Raw genomic sequence first — 20085 nt, 5'->3', positions numbered from 1 at the left:
AAAACCCTTGGCAGTGACTTCCCAGTAAATATCTATAGACTTGTTAGGGGGAGTGTAGAGAACATTGCCCCTATCTTGCTCACCAAGTCTTTTCCTAGTCCCTTTGTGTTACTTCTTCTGTATATTTCGCTTCTGTTTTTCTTGCGTCTTCTCCACACTCACCTCACAAACCCCTGTTACATCTCCAAGCCTATTCACTTTTGTTTATGTTATAAAACATAATGAAACTAAAAATTGCAGTGGCAGAAAAGGACTCTGTGTTATTTTTCATGTGAAAAATTCTTTTGCAGCATTCAAATGCTTTGTATCAGACAATTCTACAGAGAAATTTAAAGTTTATAAGCACTCAGTAAAATGAACATAAAAATAAGTTTTACTTAAAAAAATGACTTCAGGGCGGGTTGACTGTAATTTTGACAATTAGAGTTGACTGTAATTTTTAAGTACAAGTGAAAATAAACATTTCTTTTATAAAACAAAGATTAATAATGCTTATTTTTATACTCAAATGAACTTTGATTTTTCTTTCTGTATTCACCTTACTTACAGTGTTTACCAAATTTGGACATGTTTCATTCAGTAGTTTTAAATAGATTGGCAGGTACATTTAACATAAAACATAAATTTTTGACATGTTACATTCAATAGTTCTGTAGAATGGCAAGTACATCTGTATATTTGTCTAAACGTGCACATGTTAATTCCCTAAACTGATAATAAGCTTTTTAAGTCACTATCTCTGTCACAACATACTATTGACACAGTTGTTAACCATTTGCAGTGGTCTTTCTGAGCCTGGTAAAATGTTCTGTAATGTTTTCTTAATATTACATATTCCCTCCAGAAGACCTGCATTTTTGTTTAATTTTACAAAGTTGCATTCCCTAGGAGAATCTGATATAATTACTGTTCCATTCTGTTGTGTCATATATTGAATATGGTTATGTTATAATATTCATGTTTCTATCATTTTGCTGTTATATTCTTAATTATGATGACTGCCACCTCTGACTCTTTGATGTGGATTTAGCAATGTTATATGAAGTAGAAATATGAAAATATGAAATGTTAATGATAGTGTGCTTAGGATTTTACTTTTTGAATAATAAACCTTTATTTTGATTTTATCTTCAGTATATGACTAAAAGCATTAAATTGTGTTCATTGAGTCTTTTTTTAAATAAATTTTGCTTTAGATATACTCTTAGATTAAAGATGTATTTATAAATTGGGATTATATGAAAAGTCCATAAATTAGGCAAATACTGACAAAATTACTTATAAAGCTTATAATTAATAATAGCTGGTACTGCTTTTTACCATGACTTGGTGATTTTTCCTATTATATGATTTTTTATTTCACGTTTTCTTACTCAAGGGGAAATTTTCTTTCTAAAATAGCATAAATTTCTCCTTTAGATATGAGGTTTTCATGTAAGTCAGTTACATGGCATACATGAACTTTTTTGTGTATACATAGGCAAACTGTAAAACACATATTGTTCAGCAGTTACTAGACAAGTGTATCCATTACAGAAAACAAAATACAGATGATTTTAATATTTTCCTTAAAGATTGGTCATTAAATTTTATTGTTTTAATAAAATGTATTTCAAATAGTGAATTAAGTATTTTGCTTTGGATTTTAAGAAATTATTTTTAAAATTTCTTTATTCTGTATGTAATTATTGTTTTTTTAAATTGTTTTTTATTGTTTTTACCTTTGGGGTATATATTACTACATACTGGTAGTATTTCTATGAAAGTAGTTTAGTTGGGTTTATCTATGTCTGAGTTGTTTGTGGATACAGTAACCATTTTGGTCTTTATATCTGGTTGACTAACATTCTTCTCAATTTTTATTATTACTAAATGTATTCTTAGATGATTTGGTAATATATCCAAACAATGGTCATAAAATTTTTATTTTAGAACTCTATTTTTCTCTGGTGAGAGCAAATATGCTATGGTCTCTGAATAATTTCTCTTAGCTTTATATGAATATTGAAATTCATCACGTTTTAAAAATTCAAATATTTACATGTCTTCTTTCAGAAAGCTTGTATGTTATTTTTGTAATTACTTATATATTACAAAAAAGGTAAATCCTTGTTACCTGTAAGCTCCTTGAGGGCAGGAGCTGTTTGTTGCATTCATTGCTTGAATACCAAGTGCCTAGCACAGAATCGAGCACATAATAGATAACCAAGAAGTATTTGCCAAATGAGTAAGTCCATGTGTTGATTTTTAGTCTTGCAGTCTCGTATGATTTTTCATTTAAGAATTGTCTGGTCCAGTGCCTTCATTTTATTTGATCGGGTATCTCCAGAAGTTAAAGTACTTGCTCATGCAGCTGTTTTTTTTCATGTTTGTTCATTAGTTGAATATTAAATCATCTCAGTAGAAATATCTTCAATAAATCATGTATTATGTGTCTTGAAAATACTTTCCTTAGTATTTTAGATAAATATTGGATTAGATACTTATATGCATTCCTTCTATTACATGCATCAGTTAAAGTGAATGTATTGATAATTGCATTGAAAAAGTATGGGCTAATCATTAGCACTTAGTTTTAGTTTTTTAACTTACTACTTAATATTTGTTTTTAAATGGAAGAATTTAGTAATCCTCTTTTCCTTGTGCCCTGGCAAACCATATTTTCTTTTGTCGCAAAGAGGGCCTTTACTCACTTCTGATCACAGTTTCTAAGATACCATGTAAAGCAGTGTCAACAAAATTGGAGAGCTGCTGTGTAGGGTTGAGCTACAGTATAGTTGAGGGAAGAACAGGATGTACATGTATTTGGGAATACCTGAGAAAAGGACTAAAAGCATTTTAAAACCAAAAAGTTTGCATTTGCCTTAGTTATTAAGATTTTTACATTCATTAAAAATGTAATTTAAGGAATGAATAGATACCTTACTTGATAGATTATCTGAAGGAAGAATGACTTGAGAATTATTTTATCGTCTCTTATTTTCTTAGTTGCAGTTTTTGTTCTTCGCCATGTCTTTCTCAAGAATTTTAATTTTTATGATATTCAAGATTATTGAGCTTGAGGCTGTTTTCTTTATCTTCGTTGACTGCTGTCTGTTCTGTTAAAGTTGTTGAAATCTCTTTTTTCCTATATATTAAATATATTATATAAAAAGTCTAACTGTGTAGAATGAGCAGGATCAACTGCAGCTTTTTCTTATAGTTTTGAACTAAATTTCCTTCATTCAATTCTTTATTCTTGGCATTTTATAAGAAATTAGAGATCTTAACTCACTAATTGTCTCCATTATTTAAATTAACATTAGTAAATGTAAATAGGTCTAGCTCTCTTTTATAAAATTTTAATGTCTAAAAATGTTTGTTGGGGGCACTATTTTTTTTTTCTCATGAATACAATTTTTTTTTCCTCATGAAATAAACTATGAGTTTATTTTCTACTGACAGTATATATTTTTTCAGTATATATTTTATTTTCTACTGACAGTATATATTTTTTCCTTAAAAGGTTGATTAGGTGACTAAAGTGCTATTTAAAACCTCATGTTTTGAAGCATTTGTCTCCTAATGTGTTTATGTCAGTGATTCTCAACCTTCATTTGGTAAGGGCATTTGTAATGTGAGAAAGCTCCTTCAACAAACGTTCTCACACTGTCGTTTAACTTATGATTGGGTAGAGAAAAAAATATTTCTATATAGCATCTGTACATTGGTAGAATTCAGGTAATGACCCCAGTCTGTACCATAATCAGGCATCCCTAATTTTATTATTTATATGTATGTTTCTCTTACCTTACTCCTAAAAGAATTTAAGCAGCAAACATTACTCTAAGTCGTAAAAAATTCTTCCTCTGTCACAGTGAACAAGTTTTTTTTTTTTACATGGGCAGGCACTGAGAACAGTGAACATTTTAACCACAACTCTTTTTTCTTGGCTTATGTGTTTGGTACTCCATGTAAAATATGCAAAAGTGTAATATGTCAGTAATCTTAAACTGAAAGCTACTATTTTATCTTAATTCAAAATATAATTCTTGTCAAAATAAAAGCAAATTGAATTGAGTAGGTTTTATCCTTATTTTTAGTAAAAATATCTGGTATCATAAAACTTAGCTACCTAACGGTCTTGGTTAAGAAAGGTAGAAAACGATTCTATCTTTGTTTAGCTTATGCGAATGTTATGTGTAATCATGAACTATTTTCAATTAATCTCACAAGGAGTAGGATGCTTATTTTATTTTTCAAAAAGTCAATTTATGTCTTCCCTATTTTCAAATAGAGCGATTTCTAGGCATTCACATTGAATTTTGCAGAGGGCAGAGATACTTCTATAATCATTTTCCCCCATTCCCCGAATTTTGGAAGAAATGTAATTCCTTTCTTTCCATGCATAGTGCAATTTGTGGTTTTATTGGGAAGGTAAAAGTACTGTTAATATATAGATAAATTCCAAAGTGCCAGTGTAAATTCTGAAGTACTGTGTTTTGTAGAAGAATGATACTTATTTTAAAGCTTTTCAAGGTAACTATCATTATCATATATTTGCTACCCCCAAAATCATGTAGTATAGTCAGTCTTTTTATACAAAAATAATCTAAGTCTAATGTTGAAAATGGCTTGACCAAGACCGCATTAAGTAGTAAGGAGGGATTATGTCAAGACCTTACTAGAGCTCATTCCATTCCTTTCCCCGTTTTCTCTAATTCTCATTGTGGCCCTCAACAGCTGACTTCCAGCTGGTAACCATAAACACAACCATTTGTGTTCGGTTGAACCATCAACTTCCCTGCGCCCAGTGGTTTGCACGAGCAGCAAAACTCTTGCCAAGGAGCTGCTGTAGATACTTTCTAGGTGTACCTTATAGAAAGAATATAATTTACCGTCAAATAATGACCCAAATCAGCTGCTTCCTGATTTGGGGCCTTTACAACTTTATTTTGTACCTCCAATAATATGGATATTGTAGTTAAGTAAGCTCATTTTCAAGTGTTAATCTTTTAGAGTTAAAAAGTGAATTTTCCATTATCCACAATAAACATACATAACTTTTGAACACAAAAAGAGTGAATTTTTTAATGTTTCTTTGTAACTTCTTGTAAAAATGTGGGGTTTTTTTTATATTTCTTTTTTTTTTTTTGCATGGGCAGGCACCCGGAATTGAACCCGGGGCTCCAGCACGGCAGGTGAGAACTCTACCTGCTGAGCCACTGCGGCCTGCCCTGTTGGTCTTTTTATAATCACCTTTATTGCAGTCAATAGTAAATTACACCCTGTAAAATCATGTAGATTTTACAGCTCTGTTGACTCTGTACATGTAGAATGCACCTCATAATACTGAAAACTTTGCAGAGTAATATTTTCTAGTATTTTATGATTAGATATTTTGGGTCTAGATATTTCTGCATTGTTCATAAATTATAATGCTATCATAAATTATGTGATACTTTCCTGTCATCACACACTATGACATTTTAAGCTATAACATTACCTCATCTACTTGATATATCTAGAGAAGACATTGCTTACCTGCTGCTTAAAAGCAAAAACAAAACAAAAACTTTAGAAGATATTGTGATGTCTCTGAACATTTATTGTTCAGTTTTAATTTCTTTTTGGTGTGGCAAAGTGAGAAGTGCTAGTCTAGGAGTCAAGAGGTTTTAGTTTTCACATATTGGCTTAGCCAGTAGCAAACAGTATGTATGTCCTTGAGCCAAGTCATGTAATACCTCTCTTTGGGCCTAATAGCTTTATTCATCAAATGAGGACGTTGAGCTAAATGATCTCCAAAGTCTTTTCCCTTTTAAAAATGTTATGATTGTATATGTGTGTTCCTTGGTAATATGCTATATTTACTTCTGTTTTATTTGTTTTCATATTTATATTAATTTCCTTTAATTTTAGATATGATGAATGGATTAAAGCAGATAAAATAGTAAGGCCCGCTGATAAAAATGTGCCCAAAATAAAACATCGGAAGAAAATAAAGGTAAGTGCATATTTTGTTACATATCATAGCTTTTAATTAAATAATTTCCTTTGATATGATGCAATTATATGAGTGTGTCTTACTGTTTGTAGAGTTACAGCAATTCCCATGAAATAGCAAATTTATCAAATTCTAGGTTTTGGTACAGTTTTGTCAGGTTGTAGAAAAGCATTTTGGAAATAATAATAATAATAAATAATAATTATTATTATTATTATTAGTCCCAATATTGTATAAGACCACCTACCCAGATTTCTCTCAGCCATTTCAACTCTTTCTTGTCCCTCTAATTTAATCCAGCTAGGAGCTATAAAGCAGTTTGGTTAGGAGTCATCAGTTACCGTAATAGCTGTAAAATATTCAGAGGAAGAAAAGGAGGTGTCTGAAGCCAGATGAGAATCTGTCTGGCAACTCTCTTCTTTTTCCTTTTCACCTTTATCTAATTATAAATTGGAGCTTAGAATATAGTCAGAGGCTCTATTAGCCACATTCTACATAGATGCCATGGGGATCAGTTGAGTTTGTTAAATTTAAATTTTAAAATTTAAATCTTTTTAAATGTTTAATTAGAAAGTAGTCCATTAACTACATCCTAAAATATTTTTTATTTCTTTAATGGCTTTTTCTACTTTGAATATTGTATATAGTTGAGGTGCTTAATAGTTCATCTAGAATTCAATCTTCATATTCAAAATGGAGGTATTTACCTTATTGCCAAATAATACTCTTAATAGCCTGAAACAGTGAAAGCTTTTCCCTAAAGTGGTAATTCTTTTCTCACTGTAAAACTGGGCACATGTTTTTAAATTTTCAGTTTAGCAATTGTAGTACCTAAAACCAGACCTCTTAAATCCCTTTCCCTCTTCACTTTTGGCCTTTATTGGAAAGTATGGAAATTATGTTGTATTTAGCATTGTTTTTTTTTTTAGTTAGTGGTTTTTTTTTTAACTCTAAAAAAAGCCTTATTTCCTTAAAAAAGCAAGCTTTAGATAGTATTTTTAAGGAAGAGAATTGGGTAAGCTGGGGGGAGCGACATTGGAATATCAGTTAGAGAGTGTTTTCTAAGTACTTATGTCTCTCTTCAGTTCCTGGCCACTCCCCAGGCATATTAAAATTCCTGGTTGTAAGGAAAGGGACATGGGAATTATGAAAAGGTTTTCTAGGTAATAGTCTGGTATTGTCCATTCCTTCTTTACTCTATCTCAACTTTAACTTGAAAACCACTACTTTAAAAGCTATGCTATGACAGACATTAAAAGCCGTATTTGAACTTAGATGAGGATAGGCTGTTTCTGCCCACATCATTCATGGTGGATTATGATCTTTAGTATATAGTAATGAAGTGGTGAAAAAGTTGCAACAGGAGGGGAAAAAATGTAACAGCACTACAAATTGATAGGTTGTGTTAGTCTGTATGTCCATATGCTTTCTCAGTTGGTTCTGTGAGAGAATTAAGCCCAAAGGCCCAAACACAGTGGGTCTCTTACTTGAGCATATATCAGAATCACTTGGAGGACTGGTTAAAACTCAGATTGTTTAAATCATCAACTGATGAGTGAAAGGGCAAACTGTAGTATCTACATATGTTAGAACGTTGTGCAGCTCCAGGAAGAAATGAAGTCATGAAACAACGTGAATAAACCTTGAGGACATTATGTTGAAAGAAATAAACCAGAAACAAAAAGACAAATACTGTGTATGGTCTTTCTATATAAATTAACTACAATGAACAGACTCTGGGAGTTAAGTTAGAAAGCATATGTTATCAGAAGATAGAGGGCAGAATTTGGGCAATTGATGCTTAAGGAGTACAGAATGTTTAATAAGGTTTGAGTATAAAGGTTCAGAAAAGGATAGCACAATACTGTGTGATGGCCACACAATATTGTAAGTATAATTAACAAAACTGAGTGTGAGTATGGCTGAAAGGTGAATTAGGGTCATTAATATCACCAGAAGAAAAGCTGAAGATATTCCATCCCAGATAAAAAGTGAGACTGAATAACTTACAAAACTTAATGTGGATGATGGTGGTGTTTAATTGTACAAATAAAAGAAAGTTTTTGCATGAACTAGAACAGATGTATGTCACAATTAATAAGGTGTTAATAGTGGCTTGGTATATGGGAAAAATACAAATAATGCAAACTGAGGTCTACAGTTAACAGTAACGTTGTAATATTCTTTCATTAACTGTAATAAAGGTACTATACCAAAGCTAAATATCAATAATAGGGGGATATAAGAGAGGGTTATGGGATTCTTTTTTATTTCCCCCAGTAGAACTAAAAATGTTCTCATACTGATTGTGGTGGTGAATTCCTAAGTATGTGATTATATCAGGAGCTGTTAATTGTACACTTGGGGTAGATTATATGTTGCATGAATAAAACTGTTAAGAAAAAAAACAACACAGAATGTTTAATAAAGTTGATTATAAAGGCTCAGACAACAAATTCAGATTGTTGATCTCAAGAATTTGCATATAACAGCTTTTTAAACTTTTTTATTGTTTAATATAACATATAAACAAAGCAAAGAAAGAAAACAGCAATAATTTTCAAAGCACTCTTCAACAAGTAGTTACAGGATAGATCCCAGAGTTTGTCATGGGCTATCATTCTATCCTCTCAGATTTTTCCTTCTAGCTGCTCCAGAATACAGGAGGTTAGAAGGAATAAATATTTTTTTTATCATCACCATCGACTTTTTTTCTTTTTTGTGAACAACAACATACATACAAAAAAAACCAATGAATGTCAGAGCACAGCACAACAATTAGTTGTAGTACATATTTCAAAGTTTGGCATGTGTTACAATTCCACAATTTTAAGATTTTACTTCTAACTGTTCTAAGATAGTGGAGACTAAAAGAGGTATCGATTTAATGATTCAGCAATCATAATCATTTGTTAAATCTTATGGTTTCGGAGGAATATATTTGTTAGCTTCTGCTTATCTATATGTAAAAAGAGCATTTGAAGAGATTTTTCTTTGTTTTTCATGAAACTCTATTAATGAGAAAGGTTGCCCTTGACTTGACAACAGATCATTTGTTTAGTTTCTCTCAGCTGTCAAGTGAATAGAGATATTTAGAATTTTGTCACTCCTAATATTTATTGTGATTTAATTTTAAACACTGTAACACCAATGTAGATTTGAAATATGTAGGTCTATTAATCTAAATAGCTCATCTGACTGCTAATTTGATTCCCACTATTAAAATATATTAGTAGTACAATACAAAACTTTTTGTTCATCCTGTAGTGTTTTGTTAAATTATGTGTTTGTTAAAAACACGTCTTTGGCTTTTTGGGGAAACTATTTATATTCTTTCTTTTTATGTTAAATATTTAATAATATATTCTAGAACTTTGATTTAAAAATGAGTGTCGACGTTGGGACTGATGAATTTGTCATGACAAATTATGGGTCACATACTTTTTTCTTTTTTTTAACCTAGAATAAATTAGACAAAGAAAAAGACAAAGATGAAAAATATTCTCCAAAAAACTCTAAACTTCGGCGCTTGTCAAAACCGCCATTTCACACAAATCCTTCTCCTGAAATGGTGTCCAAATTGGATCTCACTGATGCCAAAAACTCTGATACAGCTCATATTAAGTCCATAGAAATTACTTCTATTCTTAATGGACTCCAAGGTAAGCTAACAAATGTCCCCTTACAAGCAAATGTTTGAGTTTAGTTTTTATAAGGCAGTTTATATAAAGATAAGTTAACGAAATTATAAAAATTCTGTTTTTGAATTGACTTAGAATTTTGTTGGTTCTATTAAATTGAAATTTTAGCTAAAAAAAAATTGTTTTAATTTATTTTTTACATGGGCAGGCACCGGGAATCGAACCCAGATTTCTGGCATGGCAGGCGAGAACTCTGCCACTGAGCCACTGTGGCCTGCCCAATTTAGTTAAAATTTTGAATTTTCACCCCACAGTATTGTTAATGTTATTTTTTTTCAGGTTATCATCCTTTCTATTGTCATTTAAAGCAGAATTTGTGCTATACAATATCAGACTATAAAGCTATACTGAAAGTTTTTGTAAAGGATATCAAACTGAATGTTTTGATTATCTATTATTTCTTTCATGATGGAATTATTGCTTAATATTTAAGGAAGATTGAAGTATCAAATAATAAAAACAGGACTGGGTGGGGATATTTATTAAGTTTAACTGGTCAGAAAAAGGGGAAATCTGATCTATCTTCTGAAGTAAAATAATGCATCTCTAGAAGTATTTTACCTTTCTAATATCTTAGGGGAGGTTTTTATTTTGAATGTAATGGAAATTGTCTGATTTCAGATGGATATTTAGTTGAACTCTTCCGTGTTTTCCTTTTCCTGCCCCCAGAAGTAACTGTTGTCTTGGCTTTTGTGTAATCATTGCTTTACATTTCTTTAGTATTGTATTTCTTATGTATTTGTTCCTGAAGAGGATACTGTTTAATTTTGAACAACTGAGTAGCAAGCAAAACCTAGCTATGTAAGAGAAGGCATTATTTCTTCTTAGATGAAGTCTTCTTGAAAATATTTTCTGAATAGAATCTCTATGTCCTATTCTGGTTTCAGCTTCCTCTTCTCTGAGAGTTTACAAAAGCCCCTCTTAGGAAGGGGTATGGCCTGTAAAATTTTTTTTTTTCTGTTTGTTATATTTTTCTGTTGTCTTTTTATTTCTTTTTCTGAATTGATGCTAATGTTCTGGGAAATGATCATGATGATGAATATGCAACTATGTGACGATATTGTGAATTGCTGAGTGTATGTGTTGGGAATGTTTGTTTCTTGTAATTTTTTTAATTAATAAAAAATTTTTAAAAAAAGAAATTTAATGCTAAAAAAAAAAGCCCCTCTTAGGAATTCATTGGGAGAAAGTCTTGAGCAAGTTTTGGGAAACATAGGGGCTCGTCATAGAATGTCTTTCATAGTTGTAGTGGATAACTAGCAGCAACATTCTAAGTGGTAGTAGGCTGCTCTGAATTTTCTGATTCTAGGCTTACCATAATTTGCTTCCAGCTTTCAGGATTAGATCAAAGCAAAATAATTCTTCTGGGTAAAACAATCACCCCAGGAAGGAGAACACTATAATTTTATCACATGGTCGAAACAACCTAAGTACAGTTAAGAATGTAGTCATTCAAAGACTATACAATGGCAGCAAGCATTTTAGTGATGCCTGCCCTCAGAATGACTTTCTTTTGAATACCTGTACTGGTCTGGACTGGTTTTCTATTACATCTGGTGCACAACTGTCTCCTAGTGGAGATCTCATTCTAGGAACCTCTTCAATGTAGTCCTTAGAATTCTTTTGTTTTCTCTGTCTCATATTATTTCCTATTCCCTATCCCCATGCTTTACTCTATTTTGGTGGAGCACAACCTCCAGTAACCTCTTAAGAACAAGTGCATGAGAGGAAAGGTAACTTTTTAGAGATGTGCAATGTGCATATCTGCCAATGTCTTTCTTTATTCTACACTATGTTTTAGTTAGGTTGAAATTTTTCCCTTCAGTGTTTATTGGTATTGTTCAGTTTCTTTTTGCTTCCAGTGTTGCTTCTGTGAAGTTCAGAGCTCTTCATTTCCTGATTCTTTGTTTATGACTTGTTTTCTTATTTAATTTTTGCTGTTTCCTCTCTTTGTTTCTAATGTCCTAAGATTTCAGTAATTTGTGCCTTGTGTGGATCTATTTTCATCCATTATGTTGTGTACCTGGTAGGCTTTTTCACTATATATTGGTTTTAGTAGTTCTTAGCATCTCCCAGGTCAGAAACTCTGTTTCATCCATCTTTAGAGAATAAACCTCCAGAAAGGCAGTCACCCAGCAACCTAGAGTTGGGGTGAGGATCTAGGAATGTAATTAGTTTTCTAAGTATTCATTGAGTCCTCTTAAGGCACTCCTTCCATTATTCAATTTTGTGGGTACTTGGTGCAGACAGTTATTTTTGAGGATTCTGTGGTTAACCGGATTGGTTCTCAGCTCCCTTCATTGCTGGCTTGAGATTTGGCTTTCTAGCTTGCAAATTCTGTTGTTCTCGATAATTTTTTCCCATTCTTATTGTAGTTTTACATTACTTTAGGAATTGTGTGTATATAACATATATAAAAAGAATATTATATAAATAAGATATATACAGTCAGTCTTCATTATTTGCAGATTCTATATTTGTGACACTTCCTGGTCAATAGTGAACATGTGTAGAGCAGCAAAAAATTCTTAGTTCTGGAGTCAAATGACTTAGATCTGGACATTTTCTTGACCTTTACTAGCTCTTTGGTCACGAGGATAGACCTGAACAGAAAAACGGGGCTAATATTAACATGTACTTCGTGGGTTATTGTGAGAAATAAGTGATCTGTGCAAAATATATCAAAGTATCTGGCATGTAATAAGCTCTCAATGAGTGTTATCTTAAAATAATAAAAGCTCCATGTTTCTGGATGATGATTGAACAATGATATAGCTTTCACAATGAGACTCTGTGAATGTGAAAACCTTGTGTCTGATGCTCCTTTTATCTACCGTATCAACAGATGAGTAGAACATATGGAATACAAATAAATAATAGAGGTAACAAATATTAAAATAAATTTAGTTTGAAATGCTAGTGGTAAATGAAAGCGAGGGGTAAGGGGTATGGTATGTATAATCTTTTTTTTTCTCTGTTATCGTTTTCTTTTTCTGTTGTCTTTTTATTTCTTTTTCTAAATTGATGCAAATGTTCTAAGAAATGATGAATATGCAATTATGTGATGATATTAAGAATTACTGATTGTATACGTAGAATGGAATGATATCTTAATGTTTTGTTTGTTAATTTTTTTAATAAAAAAGGAAAAAATAAAAATAATAAAAGCTATTTTTATACTTAATTGAATCTATTTACAAAACTAGCATTTGAAAAATAATTTCTACAAATATTTTATAAAAGGCATCAGTTACTTAAGTTATGTCTGTTCTTTGAACATTGGGGAAATCTGTCAATCATATAGTCTTTGAATAGTCATGATTATATTGAAAACAAAGGTTACCATTTTATAAAAATATAGTCTGTGTAGTAAGAGCAACCTAAGGTTACATCCTGATGCCACTATTTCCTGTACCTATAAAGTAGGGAGAATTTCTTTTTAATGTTCAACATTATTGAGGTCTAATTTACATACAATAAAATTCACCACTTTTATGTTTACAGTTTGATGAGTTTTGGCAAAATATACAGCAGTGTAACTACCACCACAATAATAATGTGGAACATTTCCATCATTGGGCAAGTGTCTTAACCTCTCAGTTTCTTTACCTGTAAAATGGAAATAAAACCTGGCACCTCAGAGACTATGAACATAGGAGCTAAAGTAAAGTGATAGGCACATAGAAGACATCGCGAATATTCTTATGATAATCACCGTTTTTTCCTTCTCTTATTTTTCTAGCTTCTGAAAGTTCTGCTGAAGACAGTGAACAGGAAGATGAGACAGGTGCTCAGGACATTGATAATAATGGCAAAGAAGAATCTAAGATTGATCATGTGACCCACAACAAAAATGATCTTTTATCAAAAGAGGAACAGAACAATTCATCTTTGCTAGAAGAAAGCAAAATCCATACAGATTTGGTAATAACCAAACCATTGTCAAAATCTCCAGAAAGGTTAAGAAAAGATATAGAAGGGTTATCAGAAGACACTGATTATGAAGAAGAGGATGAAGTCACAAAAAAGAGGAAGGATGTCAAGAAGGACATGACAGATAAATCTTCAAAGCCACAAGTAAAACGTGGTAAAAGAAGGTATTGCAATACTGAAGAATGTTTAAAAACTGGGTCACCTGGCAAAAAGGAAGAGAAGACCAAGAACAAGGAATCACTTTGCATAGAAAACAGTAGCAACAGCTCTTCAGATGAGGATGAAGAAGGAAGATCAAAAGCAAAGATGACACCAACTAAGAAATACAATGGTTTGGAGGAAAAAAGAAAATCTCTCCGGACAACGGGTTTCTATTCAGGTTTTTCAGAAGTGGCAGAGAAAAGGATAAAACTTCTAAATAACTCTGATGAAAGACTTCAAAACAGCAGAGCTAAAGATCGGAAAGATGTTTGGTCAAGTATTCAGGGACAGTGGCCTAAAAAAACGCTGAAAGAACTTTTTTCAGACTCTGATACTGAGGCTGCAGCTTCACCACCCCATCCTTCCCCGGAGGAGGAGGTAGCAGAGGAGTCACTACAGACTGTGGCAGAAGAAGAGACTTGTTTGCCCATTGCAGAGCTAGAAAAGTCACCACCAGTCAGTGTTGATAGTAAACCCCTTGAGGAAAAAATAGTGGAAGTCAATGATAAAAAAGCAGAATTTCCAAGCAGTGGCAGTAACTCAGTACTAAATACCCCTCCTACTACACCTGAGTCACCTTCATCAGTCACTGTAACAGAAGCCTGTAGGCAGCAGTCTTCTGTAACAGTATCAGAACCACTGGCTCCAAACCAAGAAGAGGTTCGAAGTATCAAGAGTGAAACTGATAGCACAATTGAGGTGGATAGTGTTGCAGGGGAGCTCCAAGACCTCCAGTCTGAAGGGAATAGCTCCCCAACAGGCTTTGATGCGAGTGTGAGCTCCAGCAGTAGTAATCAGCCAGAAGCAGAACATCCTGAAAAAGGTGAGGAGGAAAAAGTATATGGTGACTTATTTTAGGGTTTCCCCTCTTACAATTTTAGTGCTTTCACAGTCTCTCTTAATATAACATGAGGTGTTTAAACGAAGTACTTGTGTGAACATGGTAAAAATGGAAATTGATAGGTTATTTGAGTAATACATGGTGGAATGCATTTAAAAGCTTAAGAAGGCTTTAATGTTCTTTGCTTGAGTCATCCATGACATTTCATAGTGTATGAGAACACATCTAGAAATTGCACCCAAGCCCAAATCCAAACCTATTTAAAAATTCATTATACACTGATTGACTTATGGCATGAGCAGATTAAATATATTTCTGTGACATTGTTTTTGCAATTGTAATGTGCAGTTTCTCACAAACATTTTGATTTATTGACAGACCCCTCCACCCTTAACCAAATACTGTATGTAGGGGTTTGGAGCAACCAACTGTCCAGGCACTGCTTTCCTCAGACAACCGTGTCAAACTGATTTTCAAGCCTGACTAACTTGTGTGAGTTTGTAAAGGAATTTGATGCTTTCTTAGATGCATAGCTTCCAAATTGAAGGACCAATGTGTATGTTAATGACCTACAGTAATACTTTTTTGATTTTCCGTGAAGTTGTTAAAAGTGGAAATTCAAATTAGTACTTTCCAAAAGTATTAGTGCCTTTTGATGGTGCTATAGCTATACTTCTGTCATCATTTTTCTTATAAACCACTTTGTTCAGGTATCTTTAAATCAGTATACTCTAGGCTGACACTTGACTTTGAAACACTTGCTTTTCATTGGAAAGATAGAGCACTAGGGTATGTATTTTATATATATAAGTATGCTAATTTTAGATTTTCATCTAAGCTCAAAGAAACCTTTATAGATCAGGTTAGTTAATTCTAAGTTTTCTCACACAATTCTTGATTTAAAACATTTCTTTTAATAAAGTAAAAAGTATAGTTGCAATTAAATTGGGATTTTTTTTTCTACATTCATGCTTAGAGTTACTATGATTATATTTGTATGCCATACTATCCTATGAAACTGAATTATCTAGGCATGAGTAGATTAATCTTCACAATTATAGAATCCTTTATCACAGACTTTTTCAACAGTAATATAATAAAGTTTTAATAATTATAGTTCTTAGGCATTTGTAACCTTACCATGCCCCTCATATCTTAAGAAGATTAAAATATTAAAAAAAAAATACAAGAGATTATATCCTATCTTCTGATAGGCTAAGTCAACTCTGGCCTTTTGAATTTTTGATTTTATCAATAAAATGCCCTTTTGAATTTTAATCTGAACTAGGTTAATAAGTATGGAACTTGAAAGCCACTTCTACATTTAGGGTGAAAGAGACCATCTGTTTTATCAAATTAAGACATTGCTCTACAATTTTTTTTTTTTTTTTTTAGAATTACATCTCTTTAGAATTAAATTCTTTAGCACCTATTTCATATGGCCTCATTTTAATATATTTGCCTATTACTAACATTGGGGAATTCTCATTATATTAAAAGTAAAAATGCAAGTTTTACCATTTGGATTTAGCTTTTCCAATTTAGCCTACATTTAGGATTTTAATTCATAGTTGTTGAAAACTTTGTTATTAAAGAAACTCCTGGAGAGAAACCTGCCAATTATTTTTCGATTCTGTGCTTCAATAAAGTCAATATCTAGATCACCTTCTTTGTTTCTCACTTAAACTGTTATACTAAAAGAGCAGTAGAAAAAGTTGCAAATAAGATGTGATCCATTAACAAACAAACAAAAGAAAACTATCTAGGAAGTTACTGCAAACATTTAATATCCTGTCCCATTTTTGGCCATGGAAGCCATGTCTTGTATATCCAAGGTTGATTTTATCATTAATGACAGGACATAGTAGCAAGCATGGCATAATTGTACCATAATATTAATTTATATCATTTTATCATAGCATTTGACATTGGAACCAAATAGAGGTAGGGCTTTATTAGTCTCTGGAAAAAGCTTACTGTGTAGTCTGGAAGATATCATTAGAAAGATACAGAAGCATAGCCCATATGAAGGACCAAATGAATATTATGAGTCAGTGCTACTGTTAAGAAGTGAAGGCTGGGGAATCAGGGAAGGTTTTAGAAAGATGTTGCACTTGGATTAGTCCTTGAAGAAAAGGGAGGTATTTATAATGTTTGGAGAGAATTTCCCAAACGAGAAGATGAATCATTACTTAGAACTACTGTGCTGGATTTATAAATGGTAACCAGTGCCTTGGGAGCTAAGTGATTGTTGAAATAAAAATAACCAAGTGTGAATTACTGCTAAAATATAATCTCATTAATATCATTGTATTATAGCATTTTAAATTTATAGTAATATATTATAATATATAATTAAGATTTAACCTACAATTAAATCTTAATATTTTAGTTTTATGAATTTTTTTTGTACTATGATCTTAACAAATTTCAGTTTTTATTTTCAGCATATACCTGTTTTTGAATGCTAGATTCATATATTTCTTGTACCTTATTGGGAACTATTTTCAGTTTATATCTGATTTTTCTAAGAAGGATGTGCATACTTTGTTTGCTTTTTTAAGCAAAGCCTACTTTTTAGTATGTGCAATAATTCAACTCCATTAATGGTAATTTATTTTTAAAATTTGTAGTAATTTTTATGATTTATAAATCTTAAATAGAACATATGGTAGTTTTGAAATTGTTCTATGCTTCTAAAATATGTAATTAACTTATACCTGGGGAAGATTTTATTTTATTTTGTGTTACTTAATAATTTCTTTCCCATCATAGCCTGTACAGGTCAGAAAAGAGTAAAAGAAGCTCAGGGAGGAGGAAGTTCATCAAAAAAGCAGAAGAGAAGCCATAAAGCAACTGTGGTAAACAACAAAAAGAAGGGAAAAGGCAGTAAGTGTGAAACCTCTAATTTTTTAAATATAAGAATAAAAGCTGATAAATATTTTCCTCCATTTTAAAAAAAAGGGTATTCAGGATATGGGATTGTTCTATATTTTGATTTAATCTCCACCCCCAGTACAGTCACACAGAAATCTTCTAATTCTAGGTAAATTCTAGGATTACACAGTTCGGTATTATTTGCTGGGTATTGATTATTGATGAATAGCCAGTAATCCTTTTTAAATAACTGGCCAATATAATATAAACATCCACATCTTTATATTTTCTTTATATCCACAGTTCTTTCTAGTAGCCGCTATATGTATATTATAAAATGTTTCAATTATATATTACTTTTATTACAACGAAACTGATTGCTTTGTAATTCTGGGTAAAATTAGCCTAGAAGAAAGCACTCAAGATAGCTTCAGAGCTATAATCCCATCAACTTGTTACTGCCTTTATCTTTGGTACTACAAACCATGTGACCTGAGAGCAACTGCTACAAACAATAGTTTTGCTATGTAGGCTTCAACTAAGGCTTAACTTTAGCAGTGACTCTTGTTAATCAACCTACAGGGACTATATACTGTATTTCTCCTGAGAGCTGCACATTTTATCTCTCTTTTGTAGACACAAAGTGAGAAGCAGAAAATATGTAAATTTTTTTTCAGGTGCCCCACACTGACCTCCTGCTGCTCTTCCAGGAGACTCCTGCCACCTCCACTGCCTGACCTTTGCTATCAGCCGGCTTGGCTGCACTTCAGTGCAGGAAAGGGTTTTTCGCCCAGCTCCCCGAGGTTCTGCTGAGCCCATATGACTTCCAGGCGGTGAATATGGCATCCTTTGGGGCCCCGGGAGGCTGTGCTCAGCAGGGCCATGAAAGCCAGGCTGAGGCAGACCACTGCATCACTGCATCAGAGTGGGGCTAGGCCTGGGTGGCTTAGCTGTGAGTTGCCAGGGATTCCAGAGCAGCTGTGGGGGGACTGGGAGGGATTTAGTTTAAGATATATGTAAAAGAGTGGTGAAATTTCTTTATTCCCAAAACACCGCAGTGGGAGGAGTTGGTAGTATCTTTGCTAATTTGGATACTTTTAAGGCTTTGAGATCCTAACAAGTGCGCGCGTGCGTGCGCGCGCACACACACACACACACACACACACACACACACACACACACACACACACACATACATTTTTGTTTTTGTTTTTGGTGGCTTTCTGGCTATTAAATGAAGAATCAGAAATAAATACATTCCAAACTGATTGTCAGTTATTTGGTATAACTGACAGACTCTTCAAAGTGTTTTTTCTTATTTTAATGTTTTGGTCTTCAAGACTTGATTATTTAAATGACATTTCCTAAGAGTGTTCATCTTCAACAAATCAATTAACATACTCATATAATTTAGAGATTTAGGGGTTGACTATATTCTTCCATTTTAATCATTGGCTTATGGCATGGTAAATTACTCAGAATAATTTAATAAAATGAATTAACTGACAAAATCTAAAATAATACTTTGTTTTCAGAAAGAGGTAATTTATGGAAATATTAATCCCATTATAGATTTACATGGTAAGCTATTCATGGTCAAATATTTCCATTCTGGTACTGAAACTTAAATCACTTAATCAGCAAAGACATGTGTAACATAATTACTAAACAAATTCTGAATTCTTCATGAAAAACTGAATGTTTATCAGGGTAAACTGTTTTTAGTCAACAGGTGTGATATAGAAGTTACTTATGAAGAAATTCATTGGCTGTATCAAAGTTTAGAGTTTATTCCCAAAGATTCCTTTAAATATGATGATGGTACGTCATTGTGGCCATGGGAGAAGGAAAATGTTGCATATACACAGTCTGTATAAAATCTAAAATGTTGAAATTAAGAAGTTTCGATAATGGGTCATTTTAAAAGATGCTGAATTCTATTAACATACTAGAAAAAAATTCAGATTATTAAAATATATTTAACTTGTCTACCAAATGTAGCCTGAGATTAGTTTGAGTGATTTTTTTTTTTTAAATTATTGGCAGTTCAGGTAAGAAGAATATTTTTATGTTGGGGGCTTGTAGTTTGTTTTGAACTGAGATGCTACTTCATTTATACATGGTGATTTTCTAGGTTTCTAGGCAAGGTTTAATAAAGTAAGTCATTTGCTGTTGTAGTAAATTCAAATGGTTTACTTTCAAATTATCCACTAAAATTATAACAGAAGTTTTGTTACTTTTCTATTAATGCTTTAAAAAAAATTTTTTTTCTTTCAGCAAACAGTAGTGATAGTGAAGAACTTTCCGCTGGTGAAAGTGTAACTAAGACTCAGCCAGTCAAACCAGTTTCTACTGGAATGAAGTCTCATAGTACCAAATCTCCTGCAAGGACCCAATCTCCAGGAAAGTGTGGAAAAAATGGCGATAAGGATCCTGACATCAAGGAATCCAGTAATCGATTACCCAAAGTTTACAAGTGGAGTTTTCAGATGTGTAAGTAACATATTAAATCTATAATTAGCAGTAGAAAATTTGATACCTTACCCATA

The 20085-nt window shown here is 32.4% G+C and overlaps 1 protein-coding gene across 12 annotated transcripts in view; it reads left to right on the top strand.

Moving 5' to 3' along the window:
* The window catches only part of ARID4B (AT-rich interaction domain 4B), a 209545-nt gene that overhangs the window by 178425 nt on the left and 11035 nt on the right, over nt 1–20085 (top strand). For 10 of the 12 annotated variants that reach the window (XM_077168373.1, XM_077168380.1, XM_077168378.1 and 7 more), the window contains 5 exons: nt 5899–5983; nt 9447–9645; nt 13427–14641; nt 17435–17548; nt 19814–20029. In XM_077168373.1, coding sequence (XP_077024488.1) covers nt 5899–5983; nt 9447–9645; nt 13427–14641; nt 17435–17548; nt 19814–20029 — 1829 coding nt within the window. Of the gene's footprint in view, nt 1–5898; nt 5984–9446; nt 9646–13426; nt 14642–15037; nt 15152–17434; nt 17549–18213; nt 18532–19813; nt 20030–20085 lie in introns of those variants that run through there. The other 2 variants (XM_077168382.1, XM_077168383.1) reach the window with 2 other exon arrangements.

Source organism: Tamandua tetradactyla, chromosome 7 (genome assembly GCF_023851605.1).
Source record: "Tamandua tetradactyla isolate mTamTet1 chromosome 7, mTamTet1.pri, whole genome shotgun sequence".
Taxonomy (NCBI): domain Eukaryota; kingdom Metazoa; phylum Chordata; class Mammalia; order Pilosa; family Myrmecophagidae; genus Tamandua; species Tamandua tetradactyla.
This window is presented reverse-complemented; position numbering and strand designations above follow the sequence as displayed.